The sequence below is a fragment of the Mytilus edulis genome, chromosome 8 (assembly GCF_963676685.1).
Source record: "Mytilus edulis chromosome 8, xbMytEdul2.2, whole genome shotgun sequence".
NCBI lineage: Eukaryota > Metazoa > Mollusca > Bivalvia > Mytilida > Mytilidae > Mytilus > Mytilus edulis.
This window is the reverse complement of record NC_092351.1, coordinates 33,863,616-33,881,121: the sequence shown is the minus strand read 5'-3', so window position 1 is coordinate 33,881,121 and position 17,506 is coordinate 33,863,616. Positions and strand designations below refer to the sequence as shown.

General features: G+C 32.4%; 1 protein-coding gene across 1 annotated transcript; it reads right to left on the bottom strand.

Moving 5' to 3' along the window:
- Positions 1–520: 520 nt before the first annotated feature.
- Positions 521–16,483, bottom strand: LOC139485423 (C-type lectin domain family 10 member A-like). The gene is made up of 6 exons (XM_071269898.1): positions 16,287–16,483; positions 13,219–13,365; positions 10,020–10,169; positions 2,385–2,473; positions 1,454–1,535; positions 521–868 (listed from the first exon to the last, which is right to left on the bottom strand). The coding sequence occupies exons 1-6, from the start codon at positions 16,396–16,398 to the stop codon at positions 642–644; spliced, it is 807 nt and encodes a 268-aa protein (XP_071125999.1). The 5' UTR covers positions 16,399–16,483; the 3' UTR covers positions 521–641.
- Positions 16,484–17,506: the final 1,023 nt, after the last annotated feature.

Here is a 17,506-nt window from a genome sequence, read left to right as displayed (position 1 = left end):
TGAAATTTTTTTAAACCTGAAATTGGGACAGACGGACTAACAGATGAAAAGACGGACGAACGGAGGCAAAGACCAGAAAACATAATGACCATAAATGAGGCATGAAAACAATGAGCTTTTGTTTCTAAATTTATTTATCTTATTGGTGGCGATTGAATACTTTCTCAATAACGGATACCACTCACCTCCTTTAATTTTTCTTAACTTTCGGCATTTAAATGTTCCTAAATTATACTATTTGGTATCAAAATCTAGATACTAGTACTCAAAGTATTTCCCCGACCAGATTATCATGTGTTTCCTGGAGGAAAAATCCGACTACCCTTCGACGACTCGCTTCTCTTTTCCTAATCGACATTTCTTTAAGGGACTATCATTTGAATTTTGGAGGTGAGGGGTTAGACATGATGATTTTATAAATGATCATTTTGCATAACAAATGGCATGGAATCAATAGTCTACAAAACTGAAAATAAAATTATGCACGCGTAGAAACAGATGAGAATAAAAAACAAAAACAAAAAGCAACAACATTTGTTTGACACACTAAACTAGTATTACATAACTTAACAGTTAATTTTTTCTTTGTTATACCACTATATTCAAAATAATTATATACATGAACAATAACATTTATTTGATTAAGGTTTTTCACAAATGTAGGAAAATGGTTCTGTGCACTCTATGTCATTCCATCCACCTGTATTTAAATACCAAAAATGGACACAATCTTCGATGCCCTGTTCATCATTCGGTTCGTTCGGACCCCAGAAACTGTAGCTGAGGGACGATTGATCTGACTCCCAATTCCAAGATCCCTTTTTTTGGATGTCATTTGCACCTATCCATGGATAATATAAGTCTAGTTCTAGAATATACATAAAATACTATTACTTTATTATATCATTATTTTTCCGTCATTAAAATATAAACTATAAAAATATCTTGATTTATGTTTAACTTGATATTAAAAGAAATAAGACAGATTGTATAAGTGCAAATGAAATCAATTGCCCAAAATGCAGAACGCTGGTATAAACAACATAAAACAGTTGTTCAGTGGTTGTCGTTTGTTGATGTGTTTCATATTTTTTTTATATTTGACTGCTGGTTTTTATATTTGAATTGTTTTACATTTCAGGAAATATGACTCTGTTTTAACGAGCGTACTTTTAAACATTGTGACTTGGATGGAGAGTTGTATCATTGGTACTAATACCGCTTCTTCATATTTTGTAACTAAATGAATCAAAGAGGGACGAAAGATACCAAAGGGACAGTCAAACTCGTAAATGTAAAACAAATTGACAACGCCATGGCTAAAAATGAAAAAGACAAACAGAAAAACAATAGTACACATGACACAACATAGAAGGGGATTGTAGTTACGACGTAAGGAACATATCCGATATCATACGGAAACGGTCAAAATCACGTATGTTTTTTTGCATACCTTTCCAAGCTGTTAGCAACCAATCATTTTCTGCCTTTCCCTCCACTTTGACCAAATGACCACCTTTCCGTCTGCAATCATCCTTAGGTTGTATGAAATAAGAAATATAGTGTATGTCAGGTTATCAGAAAAAGAAATTCAGTATGAAACGTTACAAAAGAAAAAAACTAACTATCATCACCATTTTTATTGTTGTTAAACCGACACCTTCTTCATCAGCAAAAACAGAAAAATACAATATTGCACTTCTGTTTTTCACACACACGAAAGATTTCGAGCACATGGTTGATTGATAGCTTGTTATAATATTATCCAGTGGCAAGTATTTGTTACACATTTATAAACTCAAACATATAAATGTTGTGTGTCTTTATCTTGTTCTATTGTTGAGCGAAATCATTAATAGAATTTTGAACGTGCTATCAAACAAACTAGCAGTGTGAAGCAAGTTTAATTTTTTTTAATTTATTAGCACCATTCTAACGCGGACCAGTCTTTGATATTATGAAAGGTTAGTGCTCAAATCAGACAAAGCTGCTTGTGTTGTCCTTGGATTACCCCGTTAAGCATGGTAAAGGATAAACCAGAAAACCCCAGAACTGAAAACAAGCATCACGAAATACCATGGAACTGAAAAAACAACAACAAGGATTAAACGCTAAAAAGTTATCCCTAGCCTTTCAAACAAAGTTAAACAAGATTCGAGTGTCATATTTTGAGATTTTCGTCCATAATTGAGTTTGGGCTCTTAACTTTTTTCCTAGTTAGTATGTAAGCATTCATTTGAGAAGCTGAAATTCAAAATAAAAATAATAAAATCTTTTAAGAAATACACTAACAAAAACACTTTTTTTTATTATTTTTTCTTTGGTTTGTATTATTCAGAATTAAGTAAATCAAAATCGTGTTATCTTTTATTTTGATATATTACCTTTGCAGCATGCCATGAAAGTTTGTTTTGAGAAAAATAGTAACAATGTTTTCTGTTCAATATCCAGCCTTCTTCACATATAATATTCCCTGAAAGAAAAATTGATTAAACATTTCATAGTTTCTGTCAGATGGCAATCGAAGTTTTGAAAGCCGTATGTTAACCTTTAGCTGTTTTAAACTTCATATTTTATTTATTCCTTTGGTATTTCGAAGTTACTGCAAGCAATTAAACCTTTACCTAGAGTTTTGTTTTATCTATTATACCAAGGATTCTTCACAAGAAATGTTTTAAATTCGGACAAGCTTGACGAAGAAGAATTTATAAATTCATTTTCGTTGAGACTACGGTTTCCCTGTGTTATAGTTACATCATTCAAAAATTCAAAAATGGTTAGTAAGGATAGTTGTAATACGGGTTCTTGCTTTGGGGTATGAAATTTATATGGGTAATATATGCACGTCGAAAACTTCAAAGGATTCAAAAGGACGGGCTCCGTTATATGATATAAAAGACAGTTTGCAGTTACTTTGAGCAACTAAACCTATAGCTAGAGTTTTGTTTTATTCATTATACTGTGTTCCATTTTTAAAACAAAAAGAATGTCAAGATTTATGTAGAACAAAGGTAAACCATTTGATTGACTGATTCGATCCACAACAGCTAATTCTGTTTAAACTATGGTATGAAACAAACAATGGTATAAACAAACAGACCTAGACAAATCTATTTATATCTCTTGTCTAAACATCAACCCAACAATGTTAGATCTGTAAATTTGTTTTCGCAAATATTTTGTTCTTCCCTCGCCGGGATTCGAACCCATGCTACTGAGATATCGTGACACCAAACCGCCTTCACTGTAGCCGTCCCGCTAGATCACACGAACACCTGTGCTTCATAAAAATAAAGCTTCCGGGGGCCGGGTGTTACCTCTCTACGTCAGTTTTAATCTAGCGTCTTACTACAGTACTTATCATATCAGACAGGGAGATGTTATTTTTAGATCATCTAAATTAATTATAGTAAAGGATCTTACAAGTTAACGTAAGAAACAGTAACAGAAAATGATATTAGTTATCTGGGTGTAATCAGGAATGTACAGAATTTTACACCATTGTTGAAAATTCATACACCCTGAGACGCAGCCGAATGGTTCTATGAATTTTCAACAACGGTGTAAAATTCTGTACACCCCTGCTTACACCAATAACGAATTATTTTCTTATGAACAATTCTTTTACTTATTTTTAAACAGGGATGTAAAATTGGAAAATGCTAATAAAAAATTTCCAGTTTAACATTTTTACCAACGTCGATGTTGCTGCGCATTGCCAAAATAAAGGCAACAGTAGTATACCGCTGTTGAAACTCATAAATCCATGGACAAAAACAAAATCAGGGTAACAAACCAAAACCGAGGGAAACACATAAATATAAGAGGAGAACAACGACCAGGGTTTCCGCTGGCGGTCGCCATTTTCTCAATTTGCCAAAAAATAATAATTGTGGCGATTAAAATTCGTCATTGGCGAAAGAATTTGGCGAAAGAAATTTATATAACGATTTATTTTCAGCCATCTTGTTTATTTACTTTTTTCGGGTTTCTCTGACTTTACCGATCAGTCAATACTCGGAATTCATCTTGAACTCATTAAGATTTTGACAGAAAATCAATAATCAGCTGATTGCATTCTTAGCTATCGACATCAAAGGACTAATTAATAAATGTGTTGATTGAATGATAAGACAAATGATATAGTTAAATGGCTTCTGTCACATGTCACAAAAGGGATTTATTAACCACTTTGCGACGCACGTGTTTAAAGCAAAATTTTCCTCTCCTTCTTTCAATGATAGGCCAGAAAAGAAAAATTGTTATGATGAAAAATGTTCAAAAATCTCTGATTTAAAACTTGATCATTTAACTTTCATCAAGATCATTAATTTGAGTGGGTACTTCAAAGTCTTTCAGTGACACACGTGTTTCAAACATAACGTTTTACTTATTTACGATGGTCTAGAAAACTGTCGTTATGAAGAAATCTATTCAACAGCTTGGCATGACAAGTATAGTAGCCCTTCAATGTAATGACTACACCTTACACGAGGGATCAATTCCAAGTGATAAGATGCTTCGTTTTGTTGTTAAAACCACTTCTTATTTAGGGGGGGGGGGGGCTGGAAAGAAAGGTCAATTTTTAAGGAAAGATATATTTGTGCTACTTGGCGAAAAAAATAATAAAGTGGCGAAAAATATATTGTTTTGGCGAAAGAGGTGGCGAAAAAAATAATTGACCCAGGGGAAACCCTGACAACGACACAACACTAAACTGTATCACACAGAAACGGACAAAGCATCAGATAATATCTCACGAGAATAACAAATATAACATCAAAACCAAATACATGAACTTGGGATAGACAAGTACCTTGACACGTCTTATCACAATGTTAATTTACACGTAAAAATAAGAGAGAACAAATGACGCAACGTTAAAATGTAACACACACAGAAACGAACAATAATATAACAATGGCCATATTCCTGACTTGGTACAGGACATTTTTAAAAAAGAAAAAAATGGTGGGTTGAACCTGGTTTTGTGGCATGTCAAACCTGGCACTTAAATGGCTATGTAAAATATAACATTGAAATGACAATATAATATTACAGGACTACAAATAAATAGGAGAACGTATTAAACAAAGAAACACATGATTAGTAGATAACAAAAAGTATCTGTTTTAAAATTTAATACGCCGAAAACGCGCCTTGTCCACACAAGACTCACCAGTGACGCCCAGATATATAAGATCGAAAGTGAAAAAAAGTACAAATTTGTACAACACTGAAGATCAAAAGTTGAAAAAGGTTGTGTCAAATACGGCTTTGTTTTAATGGGATAAAAACATCCTTATTATTTAGAACAATTAATGCTATTGCAAACAGTCAATTTTATCAAACGAATAAAAAAGATATAGATAATGAAACTAAAGCATTAAATAATTACAGAAAACAAAAACCGAATATATAATGAAAAGACCAACACAGAATTGACACACCCGACTCAGTCCAGGCCTCAATGCAATAAATACAAAAATGACGTCACATACGAAGTTGCGGAAAGGCACAAAAAATACGTCACATTTGAATTTATGAAATTATTGAAACAGCTTAAAAATGACGTCACATATGAAATACTTTTTTTTCTTCTTTTTTTTCCAAATTTGTCCTCAAATTTATTATTATTTTTTTTTTACCTTTTTTGTTTTTTTTGTTTTTTTACCTTTTTTTGTTTTTTTTTTTATTTTGGCAAATTTTTTATTTTTTTTTATTTTTTGGCAAAATTATATTCATCTCGTGGTGAACAAGGGTGGGGTGTTATTTACACCGGGGTAATTAACCAATCAGAATGCAGATTTTTTGCTGCATAAGAAATAATTAAATTTAAAAGTACGTCTGAGCTAATGACAACTTTACATCAGATTTATCCATCGGATCACCAGCAGTGATGGTGATACATGGCTGTGTGCATTATGTATATACAACTCGTCTAAACATTAACCCAACACTATTATATCTGTAAATTTGCTTTCGCAAATATTTTGTTCTTCCCTCGCCGGGATTCGCACCCATGCTACTGAGCTATTTTAACACCAAATCGCCTGCACTGTTGCCGTCCCGCTAGACAAAACGACCACCTGGGCTTCAGAAGATGAAGCTTTCGGTGGTTGGATGTTACATTTCCACGTCAGTTTTAAACTAGCGTCGTACTACAGTACATGATATATAAGGCATGAAGATGATATTGTTACAGATCAGCTAAATTATCTATAGTAAAGGATCCTACAATTTAATGTAAGATACAGTCACAGAAATTAATTATATTTATAAGAACGTCTGAGCCAGTGACAACTCTACAACAGATTTATCCATCGGCTCACCAGCAGTGATGGTGATACATGGCTGTGTATATTATGAATGTACAACTCGTCTAAACATAAACCAAACAATATTTTGATCTGTAAATTTGCTTTCACAAATACTTTGTTTATGCTTATATCGGGTTATATGACCGTCGGCACTCTTCGGAGGTAACCTCGATGGTTAATTAGATAGCGTCTAGCCTAAAATACACACAAATTGCTGATACATAATGTTGAGCCCATGTATAGTTAATTTAAGAAATTATACATGGGGGCTTGAATATTATGACAAATATTTTACCCTGAGCGATAGCGAGGGGTAAAATATCGGCATAAAGGGACAACCCCTGGTAAAATATAGATATATTCAAGCCCCCATGAATTATTTCGATTCTCATAGGACAAATACGGCAATTCTTTTGGATCAAAGCGCTCTAGGTGGAGGCTGATATTTGCCGTTTCCATAAATAAACGCACCATTCAATTCGCGTAAATGAATGGAACAAACTGAATAAGTGACATGCTTAAACTGTTCACAAAAATGTATTTAGATAGTTTTGGATGAATTTAATGATAATTTACTCAAATGTCTTATATGTTTAAAAAAATTGGCTTATATCACATTTTAGAATCGTTTGTTTACGTTCTTGTGATGAATTTCGGTTTCACAAGCGTGTATTTTCCCGTAAAATGCTTATATTCTGACGTCGTCGTTTTATGACGTCGGGTAGCTCAATCATTAAAATACATATGACGTGGGAGTACAATAGGAACAGCCAATGCAATATATTCATGTTTTACCACGGGTGTGTACTCAAAGCGTTTGAAGGACGTCATGTTAGAATGTTTATTATAGACTTAAAATACTTTTGAGATACGTTTCAGTATGTTATAAATCAAATATAAGAGTTTGAATCAATAATTATGAATTTGACAGCTAATGCCCCCTTTTTAAATGACTACCAACGATTAAAGCCACTGAAGTATTTCTTTTTTGTATTTTCAATCTTAAAGTCAACTGTATTCATCTTTCCCGCGCAGTTCTACCATTCTACAATGATCTAAATACACTGATTTCTCCAATAATACTGCTGTCTTCAGCGTCCCCAACATTCTGTCCTAGTTTAAACCTGTAACAAAAAGGTACTTATTAAACTCTGATAATTAAAACAATTTCACCAATGAATCCGTTTTTTGTTTGTTCAAGGACCCTTTGTGAATGCATAATACAAGCATATCACCTAAAACGATTGACATTGGAGTTAGCTGACCTATGATAATAACCAATGCTTCAGCACTGGAAAAATTACCCCTCAAGTTTCGTTTGAAATTCGATTTAGGGCTTTACTGCTCTGTCAATTTTCTCATTCTTAACGAAACAAATCTATTTTCGTGCCCAAATAATCTAAAAATCTAAGTAAAAGAAGAGAACCAATTACATTTTTTATTTGCATCAAAAATCAAAGAAGATGTAACTTCTGTTTGATCTCTCGACAAGTTTTAAGACACGAGCTCACATCTTGATCACCAAATAAAACCATCATAATTTCAAGCTTGCGAGACTCATTCGTGCTGTTCGATTACATGCATGTCAATACACAACACCGTCTGGACATTTTCACTTCTGTTACAAGATTATTACTGGAATTATTAGATTGATGCCAATCATGTATTGCATTTGTTTTATAAGAAAAACTTAAAGTATAAAACCTACTTATCTTAAAAGTCAAATCTGAACATTAGTCTTTCCAATGATTCTTTTTCACAGATAAAGTAGCTCCAAGTTTTAACTGAATTACTTACTTTTTGTTGATTTCTGCTATAAGGTGTTGGTCGTGCTTTGCTTTTCTCGAACTTTTCCGCCTGGTTCTTTTTTTCCTTCTTTACACTGCGTCCTAATTATTTTCATGGTCTGAGTATCAGCGATAGAATAAGTGAGAAATTGATTTACAATTATTGCTTCAATGCTTGATATTGCGAATCACTCCATACATTTTCAACCGCTTAGCCGTCGTTTGAATGGTAAAATTTCGTGGTCTAGCGTTGTCGTCCATGTAAAAGGGTCTTGACAATGTTGACGAAAGTGGGGGATTATTAAAACAAGGGACTACAATGTTTAAAGGCATCACATCTCTGTATGTATGTCCGTTTATGTTACCCATCAGAATATGCATACCCAGTTTATAACGGTATAAGAGGCAACCCCGTACTGGAACAACACCAGCACTGAATGCAGTCCTTGTGCAAACATTGTTTTGGTCATCGGCCGTTTTGTTTCCCCACGAAATTCGTATTATGGGGTCTATTGACAGTAAAAGATACTGATTCCCATCTGACCAATTAGTGTTTTGTCAGCTTCCTATTTTCAAGCATAGAACGTCATTTTCCCATTGAAACCTGACGGTAGAGTGTCTTCCTGTAATTACAGGTCTCTATACACCACGACTGGCTCTTAGGTTGCCTCTATGCAGTCGACGTACCAATGTACGAACACTAATACGACCACCTAGGGAAACAGTGTATTTGTAAACGCACAGTTGACCTTTAATAAAAGGTTGCTTGACTGCATTATCGGAGTTCAATCTTTTTGGTCGTAATGAATTTTCTTAGTGTATGTTTAAGGTAATTTATAACACCAAATATTAATATTTTTTTTAAAACAGTTAAAAAATATTGCCAGTTATATTTCGGTGGTGCTTAACTTTTGGCGGACTGTATACATACAAATTTCGTAAAAACACCAGCCAAACACTGTAATATCTGCAAAACCCTGATGATTTCCATTTGCGATTGCCAATAAAAAAATCACCAGATGAAACGAAAAAAAAAATAATACAGAAAAGATGGTATACGACAATCATAAGGTGCACCATATATGAATTTCGTCAAATAATGTCTTTTAAGTGATGTAAGTAAGGGATCGAAACGGTAATTGGTAGGCCATATAATTTACTTCAATTTAGCAAAGACTCTTCAATTTTGAAGATATATAATACAATCCCAAACGAAAAATATAAACAAGTCTTAACTTGGAAACAACGTTCAAACCTTAGATTGTGCTGGATAAAAACAACAATTTTCATACGTATGCATGGAAGACGGGGTCGAAATTCAGAACAAAAACATTTTCCAAAAGTGAAAAAAGTATATTTTAACAAAACGATTTTGACTAACAGGTCAAACAACGGATATTTCTAATGTATATACCTGTATATGTGAGCTTTTATGAGCATGTTTGAAATTAATCTTGACTTCGTCCGCATCTCCTGTATTACTATTTTTATGTTATTGCGGCTGCTTCTGCAGCTGATTGAGCGTTCTATTACTGCAGCTTGCTTTTGCTATATAACATTGAATTAAGATTAATAAAGACAACAGCAATATAATGCATGTCGCTGTTCGAAATTCATAAATCAGTTGAGAAAAAAATAAATCCGGGTTACAAACTAAAACTGAGGGAAAAACATCAAATATAAGTACAACACAATTTGGTATTTTGCTGTTATAGTAGCTCCTGACTTACTCATTGAACTTTTGCAAGATACGTGCGCTCCAGACTGTGTATTTGCAATATTTACTTTTGTACTTAAAATGGTTGTTAAACATGTTATACCATACAATCTAAACTGATTTTTGTTTGTTTCTAGTTATATAATCAGAAGAGGTATATTTCTACATTTGTCATAATTATTAATTTATATTTACATAGTTCGTTGTTCTCATTTATTTGTTTTTGTAGATTGAAAATCGTTAAATTGTTTCTGTTTTCAGTATCTTGCAGTTTTATCTCAATTTTCTTTTCAATGTCTGCCATCTTTTTATTAACTGAATCCAATTTCTGCTGCTGTAGCTGAGCTTAAATTAAAAAAAATCATTTCAAACAAAGGAAAATTAGATACAGCACAAAGCGTTTTCTTCTTTCACCAGTAAAATATCTATCTTATCAACTATAAATTAGATTTATATCTATTTATTAAACTTTTGGATGTGGCGATCACGCAGAATATTTTTAAATTTTTAGATGAAAACTAATCATTAAGACATATATGAAAATACAAATTTAAGGAGTTGTGTCTGGTATGCTTGCAAATGAAAAAACTATCCACAAAAATAACTTTTTTTTTGTTATGTTTTTCGAAATTGTTTTATTATGATCACTCGTCTCATTTATCAGCTAATTCTGACATAGATTCGTAGTTATTCACTGTTTTATTGCAAAAATTGAAACAATTAAAACGAAATAATACAACATGGTTCATTAGACAAGACAATCAAGTAAAAACAAATAAAAACAACGACAACTCTGTGTTTGTCTATTCCAATTCAAGAGCCCATGTGGTGGTTGTCGTTGGCTGCCTACTGTTATATTTGGATTTTAGTTGATTGTTAAGCTTAAGTGTTTGTGAGGTTGTTTATATAGTAGCTGTTTATTTACACCAAACTTGTAGAAAAATCAGAAGCTTATCTTATAATTATTCTAACATATTTAGGGGTCAGCTGAAGCCCATCTCCAGGTGAGGGATTTTGTTATCGTGTTGAAGACCCATTGGTGGTTTTGAGTTAAGCTTTGTTCGTTCGTTGTATTTTTGACACATACCCTGTTTCAGTTCTCAATTTCATACGAAGTGTATAATACCTTTTTCATGACAGAAGGAACTATTTAAGACTTATAGTTTACTCAAAAAGTTCAGTCTGGTGTCAAATATTAGATTACTCCATCCTTAGTTCCCAGAAAGTGGGATTTCTATATACCCATGAATAATAGAAATAAATCAAACTTATTATATGTCATTTCCGGTATATGTATGATAAGTAATTTCACACTGATTTAATTACAAAGACGGGTTTTAGGCACTTTTAGCCATTAAGTGCAAAAATTGTCACTAAGTATTTCTGTCAGATATGAAAATTTTCCAACGTAATTTGACAGCGTTAATCACGTGTTTATATATACATGTATATACAGAACACTGTGATATCCTTTAACTTTTTTGTAGATTAACGGAGATCATTAAATTGTTTCTGTTTTCAGTGTCTCATACATGTCATACATGTCATAGTTTCATCTCATTTTCTGCTGTAGCAGAGCTAAAAAACTTTAAATGTAGATTTTTATTTTGTTGCTTTGTGTCGACTTGATCAGTTTATCCCTTTTCAACTGAGTTTTATACTTTGTTCTCGCGTTATATTGTAACACCACTGTTCCAGGTAAAAGGGACTTTGAACGCTCATAATCATGTTTAACCCGCCACAAATTTTGTGTGCCTTTCTCAAGTCAGGAGCATGTTGTTCAGTGGTTGTTGTTTGTACACGTCTGTCATATTTGTTTTTGTATTTTTTGTCATAAATTAAACCAGTAGTTTTCTCAATTGTAATGTATCAGATTTTTCGTGCCGGGCATTGTGAAGCCGATATCAGGAATGTGTTTTCTCTTTGTTGTCGCACGATTGACTGTAATTGCTCACATCCACTTCATTTGAACTTAGGTGGATAATTGTTTTGTTGGCCATCATATCACATCTCCTTATTTTTGTATTATGAGCTTGTGTATAAAAGAAGATATCAAAAAGTAAAATCACAAAAATACTGAAACCCGAGAAAATTTCAAAACGGAAAGTCCCTTATCAAATGGCAAAATCGAATGATAAAACACATTAAACGAATGAACAACAACTTGACTCGATTTGATTATACAATAACCTATCAACAAGTATTGCAATATATTTTGACGTAATTTTGAAACAGCGACGCATCCAATACTTTTGTAGAAGGTTTAACCTGTTACCTCAGGTTTTCAATGGAACAACGTCTGTTTAAAAGACGAAAAATAAAATGAAACTAAACAATTGATTGACAAATTATATCATTGGAAAGTAAACCTATAAGAAAGCATATAACGGGAATTTCAACGGACCATAAACCTTTTAATAAGGAATTGGATTTTTCCGCGTTCGCATTTTCGGTTACAGCACGGATACGTTTATATTCCATATGGAATGCATTCTAGATATTTCCAAAAGGAGTACACTGTGTTTTCCCATTTTCTTATTAATGGAAATCAATTTTCTCTTATTCCGGCAGGTCTCATAATAACTGCGCTGTTTGTTCTCATAAGTTTGTTTTGAAATTAATTTTGTCTGTTCCCGCAGCTCCTGTCATTATTATTTCATTCTTTTGAGGTTTTACTTGCTGCAGCTGCTGCACGTTGCCTGAGAGTGGGGTATGTTGCGTTGCAGCTGCGGCATATTGCTAAATAAAATTAATGGTAACAATTTTCTTGCACCAGATGCGCATTTCGACAATACATGTCTCTTCAGTGATGCTCGTGACCAAAATATTTGAAATCCAAAGCTTATATAAAAGATGAAGAGTTATAATCCAAAAGGTCCAAAAAGTATAGCCAAATCCGTGAAAGGAATCAGAGCTTAAGGGTTGGTATTGCTACCGCTGTTGTAGCTGCTCGAATGTGTGTGTTTTTTTTTTTTTTGCAGCAGCTGCTGCTGCATAAAGATATGATTACGATATTATTGTATTGGCTTTTGACTGCGCCAGTAGCTCATATCGTGCTTATTTGATAATTTGGACAATTAAGTGTGCTCCTTTCATTCATTTTAGCAGCTGTCGTTTATTTTAATTTTTTTCCAATTATTTTGAAAGATTTTAGAAACACTTCACATACGAAATGATGGTTCCAGATTAAAGATAGTTTCATGTTTCCGAATGTTTAACTGTTATTACTAAATAATTCGAATATTGGTTTTTGTAATGCTCATTATTCCCTCATCAGAGGTATTAAACAAAATCATCAAAACAGACGGCCGAGCATATTTGGGCAGAACGAGGAATTTTGATAGAAGAAGTATAATAATATATATATAGATTTGTTATAATGAATAATATTTACTTAGTTTTGTGATGTCATTAATCTGTTTTTGTAGATGATCAGTTTTTAAATTGTGTCTGTTTCCAGCTTCTTGCAGTTTCATCTCAGTTTTCTTATCAATTTCAACAAATTTGGTATCAACAAGATGCAATATCTGCTGGAGCTGAGCTGAAATGATAAACCGATTGGCGATCACCCAAAATACAAATTGGAGATCAAAGAAAATCATTGTTTAATTAATATTATGTAACTCTAATCGGGCACAAAACGTTTGCGCTTTTTCTTTAAACATCTAACACGATAGTACATTTGCTGTTCTAAACACTGTGTACATTTGCGCTAAAACTTTGAAACACCTGTATTAAATTGACCGGACATTAGCGCTTTTTACCTATAGTCGTTACCCTATAATTTTAATGGGTTTTAATCATTACGTAAATAAATCATATTCATATGTACGACAAATTAAGAATGCTTATGTCGTCATAATTTTTATAGGCGGAAAATTTTAATTTTGTCCTACATGGATTAAAAATGGTAACTTTTCCTCTTAATTTTATTCTTTTGACTGGAAAGTTTAAGGAAATCTACCATTTAAGTTGAATTAGATTAAGGTAAGTTTCAGTTAAGATTTTAATTTCTGAAGTATAAATTGTACTTGACTATCATATTTCTAGGGCAAGATATGCCTTTTCCTTTTTTGTAGATACTCAGGTTTGACTGAGCTGTGATTAAATTTTGTGGTTTAAATTAAATGATTTTTTTTTATTCCAAATGTAGGCAAAATACATGTCAAACAGATTAAAAGAGCTGACCTGTGATGAATGTATGAGTCTAGTATGTCTTTAGAATGTTTACTTGTAGGTGCATATAATTATATCATTGTACTATGAAATGACTTTTAAACACGAATGTGATATGACATAAAAGTAATATGAAAATTACTTTTAATTTTTTACGCAGAGAGAAAGTTATGAACTAAACTATGCAAGGTCCAAAAACCGGATGAAGGAGAAGGGAAGTCAGAAAAAGTAAGTATTGCAAAAGAGCACATGTCCTAAAAATTGAAACGCAATAGTCTATAAAAAAACCCACAAGTGTCAGTAAAACAAGCGCAAATGTTCAATGTAAAAGTACCAATTTTGTTTTAAATTTGTTCTCAAATCAGCGTCCAATTCTTAGCTTCTATAATCGACGTCATTTTAACGGAATGGATGGCTCAACAACGGAACAAGACGTAGTTCCTATTGATGGCTGTGTTTAACAGGAATAAAGGTAAGAAGGAATAAGCGTATGATAAAAGAAAAAGTATAGAACCTTTTTTGGGCCTGGTCGGAAAGAACATACAACGAAAGTGGGACATATTAAAAAAAAATTAGTCCCTACGCATAGCTGTTTCTTTATCAATAGGTGAAATATTTTGGTATTTTTTGGTATCAAATGAAAGCTTGGGAACTTGGGAGCACTGTAGAACCCTTTTTGAAAGACTCTTCTGAATAATAAAAAAGTTCAAATTATAAGAGTAGGGCAAATTTGTCCTGTTGTTCAGATCGGAATTACCTGTTTTTGTACTGACAAATTTCCGACAACCAGCATGGTCTAATATGCAATTAAAAAAAGACTTTATATTGAATTTTCAGTACAAGTCAGGATAAGCTATAGTTTTGACATGTAATGACCGCCACTTTATTTGAACTTAAGACAAAAAAGCCATTAATGCTTGAAATTGCAGAATTTATTTAACATAGAAAACAAAGGGGATATGATTAAGTGGTTTTATACAAAAAACCATAAAAAAGATAAAAAAAAAAAGCGATATAATCTGTGAAGCGTTTCGGATCACTATGTTTGCAGTTTCAAGAGAAATAGTCAAGATTCCAAATTGTACATGTAGTATGATATATGTGGTTGTCTTTTTGTCATTTACCGTGATGTTTAACCTTATAATATTTGTTCAGTTGATTATTTGGGAAGGTATGCTGTGTCGTTTCTTCTCAGATATATTGGCTGAGTCATTTCCATTCCTTACGTAGCTAAATGTAGTAAAATACCAAAATAATAAAATTAGTTTTCACACAATGAAACAAACCAAATAATGACTATAGAGAATATAAATAATATTCAAACTAAGAATGAATTATAAAGTGATATTGGACATCGATTAGAGAAACCCTTATTCGATTGGGCGTCTTTTTGGTAATACAGCACGTCACATTGGACGTCGTTGTGAGCAGCCGATGTCAATAAGGCGACCGGACGTCGATCTATAGCTTAAATATATATTGATGTAATAAAAATAATTAAAGGCTGAATATATGTAGGCAAAGTCCACCAGACCACTAGACTGTCCCTTTTTTCTCGATTCATTCATTTGTGGCTGCATTTAGCATTATAAATACTAAGGTATTTTCTTTTCTACAATGTAGGCCTTTTAGGATGCCTAGTTAGCGTTGCCTCTCAAATGAAAATAGGTCTTAATATGGTTTCTGTATGTATAGAAATGTCACACACACACAAAATGAATGCATCAAACATATGTAATTAATCACAAGCTTTAACGAATAACAAGGTGTATCAATTGGTATTTAAACCTAGTCACGCCTTATTTTTCAGGACCAAAATAATGCGTTTCCTTCTCTTTCACGATATGTTTTTTTCTTCAAAATAATTTTTTTTTCAAGTAATAATATAGTTTATTTTTACTTGAATATCTGACACACAATTAAGATTAAGTTTTAAATATATTGAAATGTGACCGTTATAGATACAAAACGTGATTTGTTTTCTTAATGATTCTCATGGAATTGTGTGTCGATTGTGTTTTCTTAAAAAGTACTTCGTTTTCGTAAGTAGTGCACATTATTTTTAAGGAAGTTAAATCCTTTTGACAGACATATTTCTTTTTTTGTTATTTTTTCCATCGTTTGAAAAATTTGAAAAGGTATTTTTACACAGATTTTGAAATAAATTAACACTTAAAAGCACTACAATCCGATTACAGATCTTTCACGATTCGATCGCTATGCTTAGATATTCTTTTACAATCATTTGTCTAAAAAAAACCAGCATGTTTTGTAACATCTCTTTACCTGTTTGGTCAAGTTTATAGATAATTTCCCCCATTCTTCTTTCATTGTTGTATACGTACATGGCCATCAGTATTACAACAATAGCATTAGCGAATAATGATACGTTGTCCATGTCTATTGATTCCTTCAATAAATTGCTACTCTAGATCATATATATATATATATAAACAAGACCTTCGTCTGTGTTTGTTTTTGACTACAGGTATGAATGGACTAAAGGGAGATCATCCGTATGGTATACAGGTATAATCAGGTGAGACGATGATCGTTTAAACTTAACGTGTACCGATGAGAACATGTATTTATTTACACTTTACATATCTATTTATATACATTTTTAAATTACCGTGTTATCGTATACTTTCTATATTTAAAAAAAATGTATCATATTTATTGATATTTGTACATTTGTAAGTTGAAAAACATCTAGTACCGGTACTTTATTTAGGCCTCGTTAACATAAGTAAATTTAAACAACTGTATGATTGCAAAGAAAAGGCTGGTTGGATACGATAGACAGTATATATATGTGAAGTCAATATGTTTTTTGTTAGTTTGTTTTTATAACAGCAAAGGAATCCAGGGGTTCCAGCAGTTCTCTGTCCTACTTAGTATTTTTTGTTCTATAAAATATATTTGTTTCTATTAATATGTTTTCAAGTTGTTTTTATTTAAGGGCTATGATATTGGTTTCTTCCATTTATAATTTGCTCCTATGAATGTAGAATTTTGTTAATAGAAGAATTAATTTTCTTTTATCATTTTTATCTGTTTTTGTTAGAATACCAAATGAAACCAAATCAATATTTAAAGTTAGTTCAATTTCTGTCTTCTCAAATATCAAGGAGTTAAGGTCTTCCCATAATTTTGATATATATGGGCACGTCCAGAAGATATGTTCTATTGCTTCGACCCCTCCGAATCCAACACTACACTTATTTGTATCTTTAATTTTTATTTTAAAGAGAACTTCATTTGTACTTAAAATTTGATGTATTATTTTGTATTGAAACCACTACAATTTTGTTTTGTTTTGTTATATTAAAGGCTAATACATGGATATTTTTCCAATTGGAGTTTGTATTGAGAATTAACGGCCATTTTTGTTTATATTTATGTTTGGGATTTGACTTTTTACCATTCAAAATATTATACATGTATTTAGAACCTCTCTGGGATTAATAATAAAAAAAGTTCTATATGTTAACGTCTGCCACGAC

Excerpts from the sequence above, each read along its gene's own strand:
- LOC139485423 (XM_071269898.1), bottom strand. The coding sequence starts at position 16,398 with ATGGACAACGTATCATTATTCGCTAATGCTATTGTTGTAATACTGATG. Across the intron at positions 2,474-10,019 it reads AAATGAGAACAACGAACTAT|GGAATATTATATGTGAAGAA; the intron begins GTAAATATAAAT and ends TTTTTCTTTCAG. Across the intron at positions 869-1,453 it reads GTTGCTAACAGCTTGGAAAG|AACTAGACTTATATTATCCA; the intron begins GTATGCAAAAAA and ends TGTATATTCTAG.